The sequence below is a fragment of the Tinamus guttatus genome, unplaced genomic scaffold (assembly GCF_059628265.1).
Source record: "Tinamus guttatus ecotype Peru unplaced genomic scaffold, ASM5962826v1 Tinamus_guttatus_pri_ptg000241l, whole genome shotgun sequence".
Taxonomy (NCBI): domain Eukaryota; kingdom Metazoa; phylum Chordata; class Aves; order Tinamiformes; family Tinamidae; genus Tinamus; species Tinamus guttatus.
Window position 1 is genome coordinate 718,838 of NW_028288775.1, and position 22,432 is coordinate 741,269.

Here is a 22,432-nt window from a genome sequence, read left to right on the forward strand (position 1 = left end):
AGCCCCACTGTGTCAATACTGATTCCTAATTTGGAAGCGTCAGGATCTGCTATTTCCACACGCCTGCCCGAGGAGCCCCCACACTGGTGGGCACGGACCTGGTTTGGGCAGCAGGACCGTTTTGCCAGGCGCGTCTTTGCTTGTCCCCATTTTCCTCCCGTTTTTCTGCCCGTGTCCTCTGCCCACGGCGTAAATTTCCACTCCGCGGCCGGGCGCGCTCCGCGCAGCGCCCGCTGCCGGCGCGCGGCCGGGCGCGCAGCTTGCGCGGGCGGCTCCGCTCCGCTCCGCTCCGCTCCATGGGCGCGCGCGCGGCCCCGCTCCGCTCCGCGCCCCGCCGCGCAGCGCAGCGCTCCCCGCCGCGGCGCCGGCCGCGCAGGGGCGGGCGGAGCGCGGGGCGCGGAGCGGGGCGGGCAGGTGCGCGCGGCGGCTCGGGGCCCGCTGCCCCCCCCCCAGGTAGGACGAGGCGGCGGGGAAGCCGGCGCGGGCAGCGGGGGCGGCCCGCGGGGAGGAGGCGGCAGCGGGGCCCGGCGCGGGCGGAGCGGGGCCCGGCGAGCGGCCGTGTCGTTGCAGGCGGCGGCGGCGACCCGGATGCCTTTGGCGGGTAGAAGATGTGCCATGGGAAGCAGGCGAGCGGCCGCGGGGCGCTCCCGGCGGCGCGGCGGAGGGCGCTGGCCGCCGCGCTCTGGATGCAGCTCGCGCTGAGCCTCGGCCCGCGACCGGCGGCGGCCGGTGAGTGAGCGGCGGCGGCGGCGGCGGCGGGACCCCCGCGCCGAGCCGCCCCCCGCGGCGGGGACCCCCTCGCTCCCCTCGGGTGGGAGCCCCCAGCGCGGCGAGGTGGGGAACACCCTGCCAGGGGCTCTTTATTTCTCTAATAACCTCCCCCCGGATCCTGCTCCAACCTCTCGTTATCCTGCCTGGCATTCCCTGGGCACAGCACATATCAGGAGGGGAGCGGGTGATTTGGGGCGAGCGACTCCGCAGCGGAAATGTCCTTCAGCCCCTATCCCCTTGGAGGGATGGCTGGATCCTCGGCTCCTTACCTGCCTTTTTTTTCTTTTTCTTCTCTTTTTTTGGGGGGGGGTGGGGGGGTGGGGAAGGGAGAGGGCATTTTTAATTACATTTTTGTGTCATCGTTTCAAATTATTGAGCCTATGAGATATTTTGAGCCAGGTACGTTTAATTACCAAGTGACTTGGAATTGCTTTGGTGATTAGGCTTGGATTGCTGCAAAAGTGTTAAAGTAAACTGCTTTGCTGTAAAATGAACTTAGCTGAGATGATGTGAGCAGTGCCGAATGATCTCTGTGCTGGCACGGGGTTCTGCGTCCGTGTTGGGGGAATAAGCCATTTTATGATCGAAGCGCATCGCTGATGGGAGGCAGAGTTTGATGTAGAACCTGGTTGGGCTTCTCATGCCAAAGACTTAAGCCAAGATTTTCCCACTTGAGTACCCAAACCCAGGCAGCTGCGGTCCAGACTTGTTTGCTGCCGCTGAACACAGAATTACAGGAATATGGCTGACCTCAAGAGGTCATCTTGTCCAGCCTCCTCCTGATACGGTTCAGCCGTGATTTTGTCTCAGGACTGTAATGTCATTTTATTTTTTATTTATTTATTGGACACAAATTCTCTGCCTGCAAGCATCATTCCAGCCAAACGAGCTTCTAAACTGTTGCAGCTATCAGGGATAAGTGACGTTGCTTGCAGGGCTGTCGTGCAGGCTGCTTGTGGTCACGGTTGCGGGAGCTCTCAGCAGGTTCTGCCTTCCTCCTTCTGGCTCCATTCATAAAAGCGTGGTGGCTCCGTGGACCACCCCCTCTCCCCGGAGCCCCCGTATCCTGTGGTTTGGTTGTCAGTGCTTATTTAGCTGATTGGTGGGAGAGGTGCTTCAAAGTACGGGTTGCGTCTCTCCCAAATGCAGCATTTTTCATCCCAGCCTGTCATAAATTCTTCTGTGATGTTGATCATTATTAACGTTACTGCATTTCACCTTGGTGGGGTAACTAATTCTATATCCAATTGCATTTGTAAAGCATTCTAGGAGCTTCCAAGAGGCTTTTTTTTTTTTTTTTCCCCAGGGTCTAGTCTAATGTGCTGAACAACTGTGCCTGACTGAGATAACCAGTGAAATCGCTATTTCCATGTTATGATTGCTGTTATTTTCCTGTGTGGTTGTACCAGGAAGTTGCTAACCATACAAGCAGTGGGAAATGTATGGTCCGTCACGTGATAGAATATATGTGTCTGCTGTTGTCCCCTTTAGTCACGGGAGTTGTGAAGTAGTGGGGTTTGTAGTTAGAACCGGATGCAGACTCCAAGTGAGGATTCTTCCTATTTTATGCCCTGTTATGCCTGAGTGTGAGCTACTTCCACCAGCTCCTGTGCAGGCTCAGCCTTTGGATCCAGCTGTGACCCGGAGTCTCAAGGATTTCAAAGCAGCTGTTGACATCAGCCGAAGTTGTGGTTCTGGGACCTTGGATAATGTTCTTGCAACTCTCTTTTTATGGATTTGCATAGCCATGAAGAAAAAGCATACAGCATTACTGGCTCTGCTGGAAAGTGTAGCCACAATCTCTTTATATCTTCTCATTATCTGTTAAATAAGGATAATCATACTTCTCTTGGAGATTTGAAAAGAGCTCTGATGACATTTAATGAAACTACTTTGGAGGTGGAAAGAATTTGTTTCAAAAGCTCTAGAAAAACATCAGCGACAATATGCTAAAATAAAAACTCACATGTGAAAAAATAAAAATTAATATTTTTTATTTTATTTTATTCCTGTAAAGCAGTTCAGTATTCACTGCTTACACTCTGGATCCCATTCCTCACTTCCTTATCTGATAGCAGAATTCTGCTCCGGCAGTAATCCTGCCATGACTTGTGTGACTCCTGCTATTTTATATCTGACTAAGCCCTATTGATGTCCCATTCTCCCACTTCACCCCAAATCGATACTACTTATAACTCTTTTTTTTCTTGTCAATAACCCTTCAGAGAGTAACCGTGTTCATAGCATTCTTACTTTCTTGAAAGTGTATCCAACAGAAAATTTGTCATAGAAGTGAATTCCAAGGAACAAACATTTCAGATGTCAATATACCTGATTGCTCCCTGATGCATTTAACTCTGCTAACACCAAGGATAAACTAAATCTCACATATGTTAGCTCATGACTTTCATCTAATCATCTTTTTTTTAGCCTAATTTCCCCTAGGATTCCATAATGAAGGAAAACAAAAGGGAGAAAATCAGAAATAGGAGCCAGGCAGGCAGGCTAGTAAAAGGAGAGGATGAAACCAACAAGTTGGCAGGGTTGATGAGAAGTTATTTCTGAGTTTTAAGGGCATTTGCAAAGTTCCCTGTTGTACCTGTTGGACTGAGGTAATAGCTACAGCAGTAGTCTTTTTTTACAGGTATTCCAAACTCCTGGAATTGTAATAGTCCTTGGGGGGAAAGAAGGTTCTACAAAGAGTGTACAGGGAAACAACGTTGAGCAAAGTGCTGAGATCTGCCTCTGGCAATGGGGCTCTGTCAGCGTATCTGGATCAGATGTTGCCCAGGGATGTTTCTGCCTGGCTGGGTGATGTGTTCTCTTCTGCCTGGCCCCACAGGGAGGCTCATCCACCTCCTGTGGAGCATGGGCTGGGATGGGGCCTTGGGCTGTTGCCGTGTTTCACTGCTAGCCTTTGGCAGGTTCAGCTCTATGGGAGCCTTCTTGATCTTGGCTTCTTCTGGAGAGGCACCACCTCATCCTGTTCTGCTGCCTTCAGCCTCAGTGACACTGAAAGGTTCTCGCTCAGGTCTTGCCTGAGGCTTCCTCGTGTGCCACTGTCATTTCTTGTCCTGATCCCCATGGGCTGCAGGGTTCAGGGCTGCTTTCAGCCTGTCCTTCCCGTCCTGTGCTTGTGCTTGGTTGCAGATGAGGCCTGTTTGCCCATTTATCCTGACCCAGGCTCTGTGGCAGTGTCCCTTCCCACCAGTGGGCATTTTTCAGGAACATTGGGTATCATGTGTGGCAAAAATCTGGTGAGTGGCAAAGCCTTCAAACGTCCCACTGAATGTTAGCAACACCATGCGAATTGTGGTTTTATTCTGGACCTGAGCTGGTTCTTTTATTGCTCTGTGGTTTGAGTGTAGTGATTAATTGAATTTAGTGTATTGACTTCAGTCTTGGTTAGGGCTGCCTTTGGATATAGCTGTTACCAGGAACGTATTTGTTAGGTTTCCGAGGACAAGGTCCTTATTTCCTTGGGGTGAGATGACTCCAGTGTGTGCTGGTGATGCAGACATGCACAGGGCGCTGTGCCAAGATTTTTCTCCAACTACCTGCCATGAATTTCTGACATGGTAGAAAAATGCCTTCTGAGCAATTTTTTATTTGACTGGCAGACTCAGTAAGTCTGTAGTTAACTCATTTTACTCACTCCCTCTCCGTGTGTTTGCTTCATTTGTCAAGCAAAATAGGCCCATCCCTTCATTTCAGCCTAGAATTGCCTGTACATGTTATGAGAGCATCAGTTGTGTTGCAGCCTTGGTTTTAACTCCTGGTTTATTGCAGAAATGCAGTATTTTGTAAGAAATCAATTTCTGACACCATCATAGGATTATGTTCTCGGTTCCATCCCTGCTGACTTACCACTTAAGTTCCAGTTTGTGTCCACTGTCATTATAAGTAACAAGGCCACTGAGTGACATCCTACCATCACAGCTCATCTCTTAGCAGCACATCCTAACCCCTACAAGCTGTGATAGGCAGCTATATTTGATATATTAACCTTAAATGAATTTTCTGGCACCCTGCAAGAAGGAGGTTTGTCCATCACTTCCACTGGGATTCAAAGGCCAAGGTTGGCTTCACTTCTCTGTCTTCCTCTCTCACTTCTGGGCTTACAATGTAATGCCTTTGATCTCTGTAAAATGGATGATTGCAGCTTTAGGAGAATGAATTAATTACTCTGTCCTTGATTTTCTCACCTGTATTGCAAAGAAGCAGTATGTTTTGTGGACATGGTATGAGGTAGCTTGAGAACCTCCCATAGAACATATTATAGGACTGAGGAAAACCTATTTTAGCAAAGTGAAATCCAAACTTTACTGAAGTAAAAAGGTCTTTAACATCAATGACTTTTTCTCCCCTATGGATTAATCATCAAGTGTCCTTAACAAAATTAAGGAGATGTTATCCCCTTTAAGTCTTCCACATTTTTTTCGTGGTTCATTGTTATAGCTTTGATCATGTGCTCCTTGTTTTTTTGTTTTGTTTTGTTTTGAGCAGATGTCACCTACCTCTGCTACTCATATTTTTATTTTTTTATTACGAAATACACATTATTAAAAATAGAAACCATTGCACTGGCATATTGTGCATTTCAGTGAGGCTTTAGGCATGAAAGGCATGAAAGGGATGATGGAGTGTGGCCCCGCTTCTTATTTGCTATATGGAAGTGTAACTATGAATGAAAAACTGGGCCGCATTTCACGGTGAGCAGAAATTGGTAAGAAAATGAGCTCCAGGGATGCAGAGGTGCCGAGTATACAAATTGTCTCAGTCTGTGTAAAAAAATTAGCTTCACTCACGTATCAAGGAGGATGAAAGCCCATGTATCCTGCAAACTCATTTCATTTCAGATGACTGAAAAGCCACTGCTGCTTGTCCAAAGTGGAGATCTTATTTCTGGGGACCACAGGAGCACAGCGGTTTGCAGATGCCACCCATGCACTCTGAGCATATGCTGAGCAAATACATTTGCAAGGGGGGTGTTTCCTACTTCTGGGCCTTGGTGCCCCTTGAATTGCTGCTGCTTCTAGCCGGGCAGAGCTGTTTTGAGCTGTGTAGCATCTGTACTGGGTGGGTCTTCTGCTTCTGGTGAAAGGGTTATACAAAATTTTTGCTTTGTAGGGAAGTGCAAGGGTTTATTGGGAGAAAGTCTACATTGACCAGGCCTCCTCCTTGCCACAGTGATGGACTTCAGAGAGTAGAGTATGGGCCTTTTCTAATAGTGTCGCTGCTTACTTGTGTAAGCGTATCATATTAAAAAAAATCACTTCTTCAAGTATTCTTGCTTATATTATGTCAATAGCAAAAATAATGACAAAAGAATAGACTATTTTTAAAGTAGCACTTCCCATCTACAAAGTTCTAAGCACTTTATAAAAGAAAATAAGTTTTATTATCTTCATTTTGTAGACTAGAAAAATGACCATAAGAAGATTAAATGACTTGAGCCATAGCCTGAGATCTTCTGCATCTTGGTTCAGCAGTCTGTTCTGAAAGTAGAGTTTGGGGAAATTTCTAATCCACGTGTGTGATACAGCATTTTTGATGGGAATTTTAGGTTGCAATTCTCTTAACAAAAATGAGCAGCAGATTTCCTATTCACTTAAATTGCTACTTAAGGAAATCAGAGGCAGCTTTTCCAGTACGGTTTATTTGCCTTACTCCTTAACGTCTGAGATAGTACCTGGCATCTTTCCAAACACTTGAAACATCTTCATCTGAATAATGAGAAATTAGGAAATGTTGTGAGTTAGGTTTGAGCCCTGAGAAATGGTATCGTGCAGTTTCTCATAGCAAGAAGCACATATTAATAGGGATGATATCTCTGCCTTGCTTGATCACATGCCTCATTGTAATTGTTTATGTGAAACAGCAGCTTTATAAAGGAATTGCACATGATTTTTAAGTAATTCCAGCATGTTTTAGCAATGAGAAAGAGAGGACAGTACTGCAGGAGTAACTAGCTTTCTATGGACTGGGCAAGCCTCCTGGGCAAGCTCCGGAAGTGTGGGATAGATGAGTGCACGGTGAGGTGGATTAGGAACTGGCTGGATGGCAGAGCTCAGAGGGTGGTGATCAGCGGTGCCGAGTCTAGTTGGAGCCCTGTAGCTAGCAGCGTCCCCCAGGGGCCAGTCCTTGGTCCAGTCCTGTTCAATTTATTCATCAATGACCTGGATGAAGGCACAGAGTGCTCCCTCAGCAAGTTTGCTGATGATACCAAACTGGGAGGAGTAGCCGATACCCCAGAGGGCTGCGCTGCCATCCAGAGGGACCTGGACAGACTGGACAACTGGGCGATGAAAAACCTCACGAAATTCAACAAGGCCAAGTGCAAGGTTCTGCACCTGGGGAGGAATAACCCCAGACACCAGTACAGGCTGGGGACTGACCTTCTGGAGAGCAGCTCTGCAGAGAAAGACCTGGGTGTCATGGTGGATGATAAGTTGACCATGAGGCAGCAGTGTGCCCTCGTGGCCAAGAAGGCCTCCTTCTCTAAAGGATCTCCTTCTCTGGAGATCTTCAAAACCCGCTTGGACGCAGTCCTGTGCCATGTGCTTTAGGTGACCCTGCGTGTGCAGGGGGGTTGGACTAGATGAGCTCTAGAGGTCCCTTCCAACCCTAAGCATTCTATGATTCTATGATTCTATGATAGAATTCTATGATTCTATGAGCATCACTGCCCTTTGCACTTTGGAAATTATAATGAGTTCCTGCACCTTTCAGTATAGGTTGTAAAGGACAAAGGACACAAAAAGGCAAAATATACATGATGATGGTTTATCACTCTTTCACTTGCTTATTGCAGGTGGGAAAGCTGTGCAAAGCGCAGAGGTGAGAAGCATGCCAGGGATAAGGGTGCAGCAGAATTTCTGTACAAAGCCAAATCCAGCATTTGGTTAAAATCTATTGCCCCCCTCAACTCCCCTCCAAAATTAAGTTTGCTTGGCGACTAAAAAGAGGAGACAGGGCTTACAAAAGACTGGAAAAGAAAATAGGTTAGGTTAGTACAGGTTAGACTGTTTAGAAGTTAGGTTATCCAGGGGATCCTGAGGTACAGTGTCTTAAGAATAAAACCTCTAAGAATAATGCCTCTAAAAAGTAGGTGTTCGCTCAAGAGCTGGAGATGCAGTGTTTGCCTGTAAACGTCCTGTGTTGAGATGCTGCTGCCAGCGCAGAAGGAGCTGCCGTGATTCACCAGTGTGGAATTTCTGTTTCTCTGCTAAAGTTAAGGTCACAGTTAAGAGCTGATTTAAAACTACACCAGACAACTTGCCAGCAGCTATCAGAAAGGTCAGGTCTGTCATGCTCCTTTAGAGAGACCAACAAGGATCTTTCCAAAAGAAAGCAAGAGCTGGGGATGAGGCCCTCATTGCAAAGAGGCTAATCTGCATCGCCTGGTATCTGCAGGGATATTGGACCAACTCTTTGCACTTGTTCTTGCTGCACATAGTATGGTTATTCCTACACTGAATTGTGCTGAAGCGAGTCAGTATTTTACTTCTGTGTGTATCATGAGTGGGAGGAGATTAGGTCCACGCAGCAGCTGATTCCCAGCTTGAGGCCTCTATGCATGTCTGCAAATCAGCAAGTTTAACTGGAGATTTCCAAAGCAGCTCCTCCCTTGAGCTCGCTGCTCCAGAACCTCAGCTCCTTTTCTCAGGAAAACAGGTGCTGGTGGCAGCTTTCCAGCAAGCTTTTTGGCATTGGGGAGCCTGGAGCTGTGTGGGTTGTTCAGAAATGCATGGGGAGGAGTCAGTTGTTTTTTGGGCTGAGTGAGAATTTGGGAGATTCAGAATTGCACCAAGAGCTGAGTTAGGAAGAGAAATCCTGCAAGTGTGTGGAGGTGAAAGGTGACAGGACTACCTGCTCAAGCAGATTGGGTTCTGAAGGAGAAGGAGCCTTGTAGCAAGGAGCGTGTCCTCTGTAGCGCTCTGCATCAGCGTGCCATGGTCTCCTACGAAGTGAATGTGTAAAATAGCTTGCAATTTTGCAATTGCAATAACTTGCAATGATTGCAGTTACCTGCTTTGCAGGGATCTCAAAGGGAGATGAAAAGGAATTATTCTGAGCAGCAGTGGCTGTGAGAATGCACAGACATTCAGAGATGCCCATCCTGATGACACCAGCATAGGGCTCTTTTTTTGCATTCCTTCTGCTCTCTTCCCTGAGTTGTGAGATTCTTGTATGGGATGAAGGAAGCATTATGGAGGATTCAGCATCCCGGTGTGATGGGGGATGTCTTTCCTGAGTGTTTCTACTCTGGGCACTGTCCAACTCTAGGTTCTGCATCTGTGGAAGTTTTTATTGTCTTTTCCAACAGGTTTTTGGAGAAAATCTTTGCAGTTAAGAAAGTTAGTGAGTGTATCAGCCAGGGCAAATCTAGCTTGATAGATCAGCCTGAAAAATACTGATATTGAAAACATTCTCTTAGAAGGCAGGAAAAAAAAGTCAGTATTATTACAATACATAAATGTAAGGGGGCCTTCATGTAAAGTAGCTCTGGATTATGTCAGCTAAAAAGGTTCTGCTGCAGTGCATTAGTGTCTCAGGTAAATGATTCATTACATTTGCCTTTCTAGACTAAAACTGTGATTTAAAAATGCAGACTTTGAGAGGAAATTCTATGGCCTAATGATTATTTTTCTAATTATTTTAAATTAATTTTTTGTTCCAATGAAACAATGATGTAACAGATTCCATTTACCACTGCATAGTCATCTTAATGTTTGATGTCTATAGTCACTCTTTGACATATTTAATCTCAATTTATTTCTTTGGCTGCTTTAATGCAGCAGAAAAGGTCCCTTGATGCTGTATCTACGAAGATATTGTTGGAAAAAAAATAGTTGTTCTCCATATGCTGTCTCTTTATGGCTTTGCAGTGAAGCGGTTGTGTTATTGAAGATCCTGGAAGTATAAAACCAAAGCAGCAGAGGAACCTGAAACAGATTTTCAGGAGTCACTGAGAGCAGCAGCTTACTGGGAGTATAAATGTGATGCTGGTATTCCTTTACTCGGAAATATCTGCTGCTTTTGTTTGTGTGTTTTTGCTGTACTTCTTTGGAAAGAGGGTTATGTAGGGGATTTCCTGCTCATCATCCTTCTGTTCCTCCCGTATGTTGCCCTTCTCACGCAGAAGGCTGAAGACAAGGAGGGCTGTGAGCACCGGTGCTGCTGCCATTACCTCTGGGGCCAAAGTTGCATCTTGCGAGACCTTGGAGACAAAAGTCTCCAAGACTTGACTTGGAGAAACAAGGGAGTTGGGGTAAGCAAAGGCTGTGTGAGAAGGAGATGCTTAAAAGATGTTTAGAACAGCATACAAAAAAAAAACAGCAGCCCAAAATCCGATGTGACTGACAGAACAGCATGCATAACATGCGTCCTCTCAGCTCACGTGTAAGATTTTCTTCATCTCTATATTACTAGAAGGCAAGATGTTTCCTGGTCCTGCTGGTTGGGTATGGAGCCTCGCAGCTTCTTGTGCTGTGTCACAATGCACAACGGAGCACGTGGTTCTGCACGTGAAGGCTGCAGGGTCCAGCTTGGCAGTGCTAAATAGTGACGCTTCTCCTGACGTGACTCGCTATTATTTTTGGCTCTGGAGAGGAGGTTTTACTCATCCTTCCATACCAGCTGTGGCTTTCATTGGATAATCTGATGTTATGGAGAGCTTTAACTGTCATGTTTCTGTTTCTAATTTGCTCCTGCAAATGTTTTGTGTCTGTTTGGCTTCTTTTCATAATATCTCCCCTCCTTGGGAGAGTGGCTCCCTACTGCTCTCCCTGTGCACTGTGGGGCTTAACCTTCCAAGGGCAAGGACTTCAGGACTTGAACTGCTGCTAGGAAGAGTCAGAGTAGAAAAGGATGTAGATTTACCTGAAATGGCAAAACAGTAATCCTTGGGGATTGTTTGCACTAGTCGGAGCTCAAATATTTTCTTCATTTCTATCCAGAATGCTAATTATTTAATTTCTAAAGAGTAATCTGCAGTAGTGAAAGTTTTGGTAATGCTGATAGAGCAAAGAAAGAGTTATATTTTCTTCTGTGATCCATAATTCAGATTCAGTTTGGAAAATAACACTGATTTTGAAAGCTCTTACGGCCACTCTTGCATAGCCCTGCAAAGCCTGAAGGGCTGCATGGTCCTACCAGGGAAATGCTTTCGGGATTGATTTAGGCAAGGTAAACTTGGAGTCATTAGGCTCTGAGTGAAATGAAGCCTCCAAAATACACGAGGAAAATGTAATTTACACCCTGAGTTTACTTCAGAAAGCATCACCCTTTGTTTTCCACAGTAGATGCTCCCCAGGTGCTGCGCTGAGGCTTTCTTCACTCTAGGCTGAAGGAGACTTCAGTGGAATAAAGATGTGGCTCCTGTGGCACTGAGGTTTGTGTCTGGGAGTTGTGTTGTTGATTTGTGCCCCCCTGGAGCCATCCAGTGTGAGCTGTCAGCTCACTTCGTTACATTCAACCCCAAGCTATGCTGAAGGCACAGAGTGTGCAAATGGCTCCTCACCGCGTTACGGTGGCTACTTCACATGACAAAAGGAGAGAGCTGCATTCAGGTGATGAGGTTCTAGGCCTTAGATTGTAGTTTGTGCTGGTTATGCAGCCAATTTGATAAGGATGTTAAATAGCAGGATGTTAAATAGCATGGGCATGAAGGTGAAGAAATGGAGTGTTTTTTTTTTTTTTCCTCTTTTTTTTCTCCAATCTCTGTGGGAAACTGCACATACAGAATCCTTTTCCTCTGGAAAAAAATAAGAACACAGAAATCTAATTTGAGTTATTGTTTTAAGAAAGACACATGACAGCGAGTGTCAGCTGAGTGATACGTAACCGAGACGCGCTCCTCTGTGTGCGGAGGCCAGAGAGGAAGTAAGGTCAGAGAGCCAGGAGCGCTGGGAGGAACGTGCCTTGCGTTACCAGGGGATTGCAAGCTTAGATGAAGTGAGATACAGGCATTTTTTAAAAGCTGTGTATGTAAGTTTAAAGCTCGCTCCAGGCAATTTTAACTTTGCCAGCCAGCACTTAGAGTAGTTGATAAACCAAAGCGACGGTGACCTTGGCAGGCTCACAAGGGTAGGCTTTGCAGGGGCATGACATGTTTCCTGATCAGTAGCTCAAGCAGATGGGGTGCAGTATGGCTTCCTTCAGCATTGACTATGGATGTTTGTTGTGGCCTGTTGTCTGGTTATTCTTTTTTTTTTTTTTTTTTTTTCCTCCTGGCCTTGTTGCATTCATGTCCAGCGCATGCCTCATGACCTTTGCTTGTGAGCACGCACTTGCTGTTGCACAGGTAGTTTTCAAGTATTGCAAGTGGCTGCTTTGGGTTTGTCAGGATTTAGAGGCTTGGTGGAGGCAAGTCAGCCACACAACGCTATTTTTAAGCCATCTTCTGTGTGCTGAATCACTGTACCTCTTGCTAAATATGTCAAGGTCCGTGGGTGTTGAATGCTACTTGGATGTAAATCTTTTTTCTTTTAACGTATCCAGGCTTTGGGAAATAATGTGGCAACAGAGCTCACTCATGTCCTCCCTATGGCAATTGCAGATGTTTGCTTGCTGGATTGGTCATTTCTGGAGGCATAACAGGATCCAGGCCCTTTCTGGGAAGTTCTCAAGTAGTGATCTAGTGCACAGAGTCTTTTCTTGAACTATTTTTTTGAATTAGCAGAATGTTCTCAAGGCCCAAAGTCCCACAGATATTCGTGCTTTAGGGTTAACCCATTAAATTTAAGATGCCTGTGATTTGCTTCTGCCTGCACCACATTGTCCACCTGCTGTTCCAGCTCTCTCAGAGCCCCCGGCCAGAAGAAGGAGCGAAACCGAGACGGCTTCTGCTCTCTGCGCTCCTCAGAGGAAAGGAATCTTGTCAGCTGCAATACTCTGCTTGGGTGCAAAAACCTGAGCTGGCAGGAGAAAACAGACAGTATCACTGATACGTCAAAGACTGGTTGCAGCAGGACTTCCAGCCGCCTTGGTCTTAGCGTTGGTCACTGAGCTACAGACCTGGATGCTAACGTTTTTGGACAGCTACTTTTCTTGAATTTTATATCTCTGTTAGATGTTTAAATAGAGAATGTAATACTGTAGGGGAAAAAGGACTCATGTGTATCATTATTTTTAGCAGTGTAACATTCAAGCATTTAGTAGTGTAGCATTAGCAGTGCAGCATAGCACATGATAAGAATCAAACACTTTCTGAGCTAAATTTCTGTTGATGGCCCATGATGATTGATTAAATTTTACACATGGAACAGATTTTCTTGTCGTGGACAAGCCTGTCTTTTTATTACTTGCACATAGAGCTGTCCACTGACAAACTGAAAATAGTAATACGGATGCATGCCCATATGTATGCACATGTTTGTGACCCCCTCCCACCTCTTTTGTGCATTGCTTGAGCAAAAGCGGGGCTTGCACAGGACAAAGGTCTTCTTTCTGCACGTGGGATACAGACTGCAAAAATTGCAGCCAGGCATAGGAGAAGAGTTTCAAAAGCTGACTTGTAAAAAATCCAAGACAAATATAAAATTGGTGTATATCTGAGAGCGCTGTGTGCAGAGGGATTTGTACCTGGTAGTTCATCCTTCTGCCTTCAACTGGGCACCACTTGTTAGCTGCAAACATAAAGTTGTTCCCATTTGAAGATCTTTTCCCGCTTTGCTCTTACGGAGTGGTACCTGTCTCACAGCTCCAAGGCACCTACACCAATTTATCATACTTGGTGTCAGTTTTGAAGTGAGTGAAATATTCTTCTGTCCCTGAAGTTTTTGCATATAGCAGCCAACTGCCATGTGAGGCTGCTGCTGTGGCCTCATCTGTGTATTTTTATTTCATTTTGCTTCAGTGAGCACCGCAGGAGTGAGTTCTCTCTGGAGACTGTGATGTGACTGTAATTTATTTGAACAACTGATGGTTTGCGTTTCTTTTAAAAGTGTCCCATAGTTCTTCCTATAATTGTTTATTGCCTGGGGCTGAACTTAAGGTTGTATCCCCAGATCAAATGTTGATAACAAAAATAAGCAATGCATGCCACAGCCTTAGTGAAAGGACTTGATTTGCACTGGTGGTGGACCTGGGATTTCTAGTAAAAGCCCAAGGAAGGTGTCATTTTGTACCATCTTTAAAAACTGGGTCTCTCAACCTTAAGGGACACCTTAATCATCCTGCACCATCAGTGTAGAATGATTTTGGCCACTGAACTGGAATCTCTCTTGAAAAAGAGTGAGCACCTGCCCATTACTCTGCAAGGGCAGAAAATATTAATTGTATTCTCACAGCTCTGGATTTATCACCCAGCCAAATTTGATCCATTATATTAACCAGGATTTCTATAGAAGAAAGGCTACACAGTTTACTAATGCTTCACTTTTTGTCTTTCAGTAGGGATGTTAGATAAAAGATGCATATTTTAAAAATACATTCAGTATATATTTGCATGAAAACAATATAGTAGTTAAAGGGTCCACTATGATGTTGTATAAACGATCCATCTTTTAAACAGACTCTAAGTAACTATTTATGCAATATAGCAGTTAGAAAAATGAGTATGTGTTTTAAGACTGATGCTGGCTTATTGTGCCCAGCATCGTTGATTTTGTACAACAGAACATTTTTCTCTTACCATCATACTGAAAAAAAAGACAAAGCAAATCCTGAGAAACATGCTGTGCACACACACACTATACTTAAATGTTCAAGTCGCATAATGAATCATTACAACCAGGAAATTAATAGGGCTGACAGTTTGTTAGTAAATGTTCTGCTATGCCTATGTATCATGAGGTTCATTTATCAGTAGATAATTCTGTGTACGCTGTGAGGGGAATTAACTAAGATTAAAAGGTCTTAAATAGATATATTGTAAGAACTGGAAGTGCAGGTCAGAAGTACAGCCTGATCCCCTTAGCAAGTCCCTGGGAAGGCCCCACAGTCTCAGGTCCGCTCACGCTGTCTGCAACACCAATATTAGTGGCTTTACCTCCTAGGCCATTAACGAATCTTTCTCCAAATGTCAAGTCGAATGGCAAAATTGCAGGTATTTTGCAATTTCTGAAATAATGCTAACATCGCTTCAGGCTTGAGTTTGAGGGGTTGTTGTACAATCTGTGTTGGTGAACACAGTATTGTGTCCTGCCTGCTTGTTCTTCAGAGCTTCATAAAACATATATTCAAGTGCTTGCTGGAGGCAGTGATTTCTTAAATCAGACAAGTCATTTATTTAAGCATGCATCTTTAACCACTCCATCTTCTATTAAGGATGAGCACTTCGCCCTTATCCAGAGCTTAAGTGACTGCGTCCTCTGCAAGTGCAGAGAGAGGATTCCTCGTGTGACAGTCCCCACGCTCTCTCATGGACAGTCTCTGAGACCAGGGCTCTCTGCGTGGCCTCTTTGGGCACCATAAGCACCAATGGATATGCTGGGGAGCCCGAGCCATCGTGTCGACTCTTCCATGTTCTGCTGCCCATCCGACTGCATCAAGGAATTGCTGCTTGAATGACGGGATGCTGGTCTGTAGGTGACAGGGAATGAACCTGGCCCCTATGGCTGCGTGGCATTTTGGGCTTGGAGTAGCAGCATTGGCTGAGGTGTCTTTGCACCGTGGGTCACTGGGGCTTGGGGAGACCCCCAGTCATAGGTGCATGGGTTTATCTCAAGGTGGGACTTCAAGTACCGTGTTTTTTTTTTTTTTTAGGTACTTGTCTGAAGCGGAAGGAAGCGAATAACTGAAGTAATTGTTACCAAGTGATATTTCTGCTCAATTTTGAAGTGGATAGTTCCTGTGTTGGCCTTGCTGACTTGTAGGAGTTGAAGGACCTCGCTGTTTTAAAATGATAGTGGTATGGTAGAGAGATAACATGTATAAAACGTCATCTTTTGGACATGTATCTGTGTAGGTTGAAGAAACTACTAGAGCTGGTCTCCTGGTCTCCTATATGTATTTTATCCAAAATTTTGGATAAACTGTTTCAGTTATTAAACATCCAAACTATTTTTTTAAGACTTCTGAGTGCCTGAATCTCTCTGTATTGTTTTCTTCTAAACCTTCTGGAAGGAGGGTCTGATCACTTGTAGCTCCCGATACATCCTCGTAGTAGGTACAGTCCTTAGAGATGCAGTAGGGACCCTATGGATCGTGGATAATAAATCCTGCATTCTTTTTCAGGCAAAAAGAAAACAAAAATCTTACTGATTTGCAGTGGAATTGTGCATGGGGAGAGAAGGACAGTGCTTCAACTTCTACAATTTTAGCTCCAGTTTCCCCATGTACATCTGTCTTATCTGTAAAAAGATATCTGGTATTAGAGCTTTCTGTGCAATCACAATCACAAAAGGAATCGGCCTGACAAGATATAGCGGGCCTTGACTGGGATTTTAAAGCCATAAGTGACTTTATGATGGAGGAAGTATTTATAAATAGAGAAGCCACCTGGATATCTAGTCAAGGATCCAGAAGCTATTCCAGACTGTGACAGATTATGTTTCACTTGCCATGGATTCAAAGCAATTTTAACAACAGGGCCAAATCTTTAAACTCTTTTCCTTTTCAAAGATTCACTTCTTTCTTGGCTGGATTTGGAAATTGAGAGCTGAGTGAAGGTGTGCTTGAAATGCTAGATCCCAAGGTGGAGGCTGTGTTTCCTAGAAGTCCTAAAACCTCTCAGTGTTCACCAGAAGTTTGCCTCCTGTTCTTTCTGAGTCTTATCAAACCATACTAGGGAAATGTTTTCAAACGAGGAGAATAGCTGCACATTTTTAACAGCAAGCTCAATTTCAGGATGCCCACAAATCCTATTAGTTCTGTATAGCACATATCAACACCTTTCACAGACAGCCTCCTTGTCAGACACATCTTTCCATCAGTTGTATCTAAGGACATGGGAGGTAGCATGGGGGAACAACTGAATATGATTGTGGCTAAGCACAGGCCATGTCCAAAGCATATGGACTTGAGGCAAGTATGGACGTGAGGCTTGAATGTAGTCCTAAGATAAAGAAGCAGCTGAAGGACTAAGACCTGATATTTGATTTTTTTTTCAGTGTATCCGACAGGATTTGTATGCAGAGTCCACACATTTGGCATTTTTACGTGTTTGCTAGAGCCTGAATGATTCCAGTTGGAAAATTCAGTTTCAGAAACAGTTACTTCTGGCACCATGTAATCCATCTCTCCTCCCCTTTCTCTCCTATCTCTGACAAAGTTAGTCCAAAATCAATGCAGTACTTGACCAAGGTGAAACAACTTAGCAACTCTTCCAAAAAGGAGTTTAAGATCTATAGTGAAATGTAAGTGAATGACAGTTAGAAAATAAAACACTATGGAGACATTATGTATGGCAGTGCTATGAATGTGGTCTGTTATTATTCTTTTCATCTCTGTCGTCCTTGACATTGTGACTGATGTAGTTGTTTTTAACGTAGCCTAACTAATGTACCCAGCTGAACGCAGGAGCATTTTACTGCATTGAGCTCTGTGCGAGCTAAGCACACACGACCGAACGCCGCCTTGGCGTTGGCAGGACCGCGCTGCTCGGGCACTGCTCGCATCCTTCGCCCTGCTTGTGCTGCTGCTCTTACCATGTGCTTACTGCCCTTTAGCTGGAGTCTTTCAGGCTTGGTAAAACAAAGATGCAGAAGGTCGGTGGAATTGTTTTTTTATTGGAATATGCTGCTGTTAGCCTTGGCTGTTGCGTCATGATCAATCCTAGCCGTGCTTCCCCATCATTGCACAGGCAGAGCCAAAGGTCTCGCCGTGCGGGAGGCAAATGCAACAGGGAAATGAGCTAAAGGTTTAAAGCAGGTAGAAAAATGGCTGAGATTTCATAGACATTTATATATACATTTTGAAATATTTCTTTCTATACCTTACTCTGAATATGCAGAGATAATATTTTGGTTGTATAGCAGTAAGATGGCTGCTCTGTTGGCAGCATCTGTATTTACTTACAAAAAAAAAAAAAAAAAAAAACCCTCATAGCCTTGAAATCTTGACTCTGGATAGAGGGATAGAGGAACAGCTATATTTTAAGCTCCTGATTCACTGACCTTAGGTCAACAGTGACAAAAGATTGCTGTCATGTAAATAGGTAATAGATGGCTTAGAAAACGTTAAATGGATTTTGCAGTTGCTCGAGCGTCTGCGTCACACATGCTCTCCTTATGACCTTTAGCAGTGTCAGAAAAAATGCCAGTTTTGGATGAGATCTTGGAAGATGAACTGTTCTTGGCTGTGGAAGTTAGCTCTTCAGGGCAGAGAGGTGCTGCTGTCTCTAGCACTTTTTATCCATGCCAAAAGGAAAATCCATTTTGTGCTGTTTAGACTGGATTTTCTGGATTTTCTTTCTCTGCTGTATTTTGGCCTTGTTTGTGAGTACTGGATGTGGGCTAGTGTGTATCAGGCATGTGACTGCTTGTTGTGCTTGTTCCTGAGACTGAGTAAAAAATAAAAGCTAGGAACAGATCTGTGAAGTGACAATATTTATCTTGTTTTCTTCCTCATAGCTATTGCATTAGATTGATGTATAGCCTGCTTTGTTCTGACTTGTATTTTTTGGTCTCTTGATTTTCTACATAAAACTCAAATAGTTACCCACTGATCTATGTGTGTACAGAAAGGAGAAAAATATTGATGAATATATTAATGAAGAGATAGAGGGGAAAGGGGATTCTGAAATCTAATCTGGATTATATTTTGCTCCTGGTTCTAAATATAAAATCTTTGCAAACTTCTAATTCCTGAAACCTCATTAGGTTCTATTTTCTGTCCACTGAATCCTCTGACTGTTATGACACAAAAAAGTATTTTCCAGTTTGCAGTTGCAGTAGAGACAAAGCAGTGAGCTGTGAGGAAGGTCTTGCGTGTCCGAGAAGGTCTATTTTTTTATAACTGTTATTTGTATTATCTTAATTGGTCTAACAAAATATGTGTATCCTGAAGGCAATTATCGCCACAACAGCATTGCTGCTGCTCTGAAAGTCACAGCTAAATATGTCCATGGGAGTCAAAAGTAAAAGGTGCAATCGAAATGTTATGAATTATTATTAAGACACATGACAGAGCTCTGCGGGGAGGAATGGGAACATCTTGGGAAATGGTCTGTCAGCAGCCAGCTGGGAAGGCTGGAGACAGAATGTTAATAGAAATGTTGTTTTTCAAAATCACCATGACATTTATATCAAGTGCCATGTGCTGGGGCTGGTTATATAACCAGTGGTTACATTAGGTGTGATGACCAGCTGTGCAGTCAAGAGGGGCCGTGCTGGGCTGGGGAAGGTGGAGGTGGCCGCGATGCCTATAGCCAAAACTGCTGTACCCTCTTGATTAGGAGTCCTTGCTTTCAGTACCCTGTGGCTTTTTATCTATTTGGATGAAAACATCTGTGCTTGTTTTATCTCTGGCTTCCTAGCTACGGATTTCAGGAAATATTAGCTCAACTTGTAAAGAATAGTTGGTAAGCCCAACTGAAGTGGGGTGTAATGACTGATTTGAAGAACTTCTGTGTAGTCAGTGTTTGGAGTAGAAACATGGTTTGTCCAAGTCTTTTGTTAGAGATGTGCTTCACTATCACCAGAAAAATCTAACAAGTTTACATCAAATTGTGTGGGTCAGCGTATCAGAGTTCACAGGTGAGGAGGTGAGATGCTTGCCAAAATATCTCGAGGTTTCTCCTCTGCACGTGGTCCTTACTCTGGGCATTTGAAGCTTTGAGTTAGAGGTCCCTTACAACCTAAGGGAGAGAGTAACTGGGTCTAAGGTGTAACTACCCTTAGTTTACCTTTTGCTTGGGAAAGTCTTGGTGAGGGAGGAGTCCCACAAAGGAATAGATCCGTTTGCCTTCCTAAAAAGCAAATGACCTGCTAGAAGAGGTTGAAAGGGCAAAATCCTTCAGATTATTATTGCTGAAGTTAAGATTGTGCTTTTTTTTTTTCTGCTGCTCTTTTTTCTGAGCCCTTTGAAGACGTGTGATCTTCCTTAATACTGTCACTTAACTTTAACCTAGGTTAACTACACAGAGTTATTTCATATGTGGGAAGGAAAGATAGCTCCAAATAATCAGTTTTACTTGTACAAGTTCCAGTAGGAGCAATTAGTTCAAATATGGAAAATGAAACTCCCTAGTCAAATTCTGATAGCATACACAAAAACCAACCTGAGATAATATGGTAAACACCATGCATCATCCAGCAGACAGTGCATTTGTTTGGCAACAGTTTCCTCCATTTCTAGGAAGAGAAAGGAAAATATCCCAGTTCCAGCCTAAGCACATTAAAGTTTTGTTACTGTAAAATAAAGCCCCTCTGGCAAAATTTCTTGGTTAGAAAGATGATAGTTAAGGATAAGGACATATGAAATCTTTATATGGCAAGCGTCTTCTCAAAAATAGCATAAGCTACTCAGAACTAATTCAGTAGTAGTTCAGGGACTAGAGCAAATGATAAATATTTCACTAAATGTACGCTTAGACATACCAAATACCAACACAGTATCTCCTGTTTTCATCCTGTAAGCAATGCATGCATTAAAGCAGATTTCTACTGAAGGGCCATGGAAGGAATGTGATATAAGGGCAGATGCTATTCTTCAGTAGCATACTTTTAATATTTCATATTTTTAATGACATTTTGGAGGTTAGGTATCTAGGGAACTTGAGGATTCTGCAAGATGTTGAGAGGTCTGAGAAAGCTCTGTTCTCTTCTTTGAAGAATTGTTCTTCCTCCCATCCACTCAGCCACGCAGCTGAGATCCATATAAAGCCACTCTGCACACAGACTTCATGTGCAGGAAACAAGGTGTAGGCTCTCCTTTGCAAAATGTATTAAAAAGTGTAAGTCCAGATAGTGAAAATTTGATACTATTTTAACATTGATTCTACTCCCCTAATGTATTTAGCTATTAATATCTGGTTGCAAAAAGCCAGATCTCTTAGTAATCTAAATTGCTTCTAGCTATTTGTTTGAAACTGAAGAGTCAGTGCATTTTTAGATGAGACAACTGTTATCAAAGTTGGTCGCATCTGTCTGATTCTTGTTTTTCCATTGCATCCTTTCCATTTTGAAACAAAAAAGCTATGCCATAAAAAGTAAATCTTTTTGTAAAGTCACACATTGAAATAGAAAGTGGTCTTTAGGCAAAAATGCCATTTCTTGGAACACGGTTTCTCAGCTATAATTATTTTCATTTATTTTGCTGTCACTTTCAATAGATTTCTGTTCTTTATACGGATATTAGAGGCTCCCTCTGGTGGCTACGTTAATTTAATTTGACTTCTGCTTTTTTTTTAAAAAAAAAAAAAAAGTGGAAAAAGCAGAGTATGCAGTAAGTTTGGAAGCCCAAACCTAAAGGGACATTATTTGATGTCTGTTATAAAGGAGCAGCCTAATGACAAGTGATGCACGTTCTTATGGAGGAGAGAAAATGAGCTTGCTTGCAGAGATAGCTGAAGGAGTTGGAGTACCATGTGAGCTTTAATCCATTTGCTCACCACTGCCCTTGGCCATGAAGACAGGAATAGAACATGAGATTTCCTGTTGGAAGAGACAGCCCCTTTTTTTTGAATTATCTAAAAGACCAGACATGCCATCTTGGTGAACATGGGAAACTGCTCATGAGGATTTGCTGAAAATTGTAGCGGTAAATGAAACAGGTTAAATACTAACTCCCAAATTAGAAGATGGATTGTGCAATGTGGTTACCAAAAGGACCATAGCTCTCCATTATTGTTATGAATCATGCTAAAACAGTTTCCTCCCTCATTTAAGTACACTGTATTTCCAGAATTTTTGGCTGTCAGTAAAATCCGTAAATTGATAAATCGGTAAATTTATCCAATTAAATGAATTCTGTAAATGCTGAATTCATCCCAGTTTGGAGGATCTCTTCTTGCTAGCGGTATTAGATTATGAATCCTGTAATTCCTGACAGCACTGTAGAACAGCTGATAAAGTTTAGACTACATCCCCTGCTACCTGAGAGACAACTGGAGTGTTTCAAGCTAGAAATGCTTCTGGGGCAGCAGCTGTTTTCTCTCTTATTTTCCATGAGTTACAGTCCTGTTACCTGTGTAACTCCATTTTCAATTAGAATTGCTGAAGATCGTAAGGAGGGATGTTTAGAGCACTACTAAGTATGAGACTGACTTTAAGGTACTTCACACCAGGTAGCCAAATCTCCGTGTGGGATCTAGTACCTTGCTCGGTTGCTCATGGAGGTTGGTTCCTGCCTGATGTGCAGTGACTGATGCCACTTTGCTGAGCAGCACATGGCCTAGGAAATGGCTTGAGATTCGGGAATCTGAAGCAGAGATGTTTCTTTTCATTCTGGAAGCAAGTATTTCTTACCTCAGCAGTGAAGCAGATCAGATAAATGGCAGCACTGTTTTTAGGTCTGGCAGGACATTCATAGAAAATTAATCGTAAGTGATGAAATTCCAAGGGCGCCTGTGGGGTTTTTAAGGAACACAAAAATATTGCTTAAAAGTGATTTCAACTTGAAAGCTGAAAATTTTCAGGCCACAGTTAGGGCAGAATATATGAAAGACCACCAAGTGTGTTATGATCCTCTCTTGTCTTTGCATTTTATAGCCTAAACTCAAAGACCTCACACAGAACAACTCTCAAAGTGCAAAGCAGCTGAGTCTGGCACC

At 43.7% G+C, this 22,432-nt stretch overlaps 1 protein-coding gene across 1 annotated transcript in view; it reads left to right on the forward strand.

Annotated features, from left to right (window-relative positions):
• The first annotated feature begins 579 nt into the window (after positions 1-579).
• SUSD4 (sushi domain containing 4) overlaps positions 580-22,432 on the forward strand; it is a 53,963-nt gene continuing 32,110 nt past the window's right edge. Inside the window, exon 1 of the mRNA XM_088525991.1 lies at positions 580-729. Within this exon, the coding sequence (XP_088382117.1) occupies positions 609-729 (121 nt within the window). The 5' untranslated portion in view covers positions 580-608. The remainder of the gene's footprint in view (positions 730-22,432) is intronic.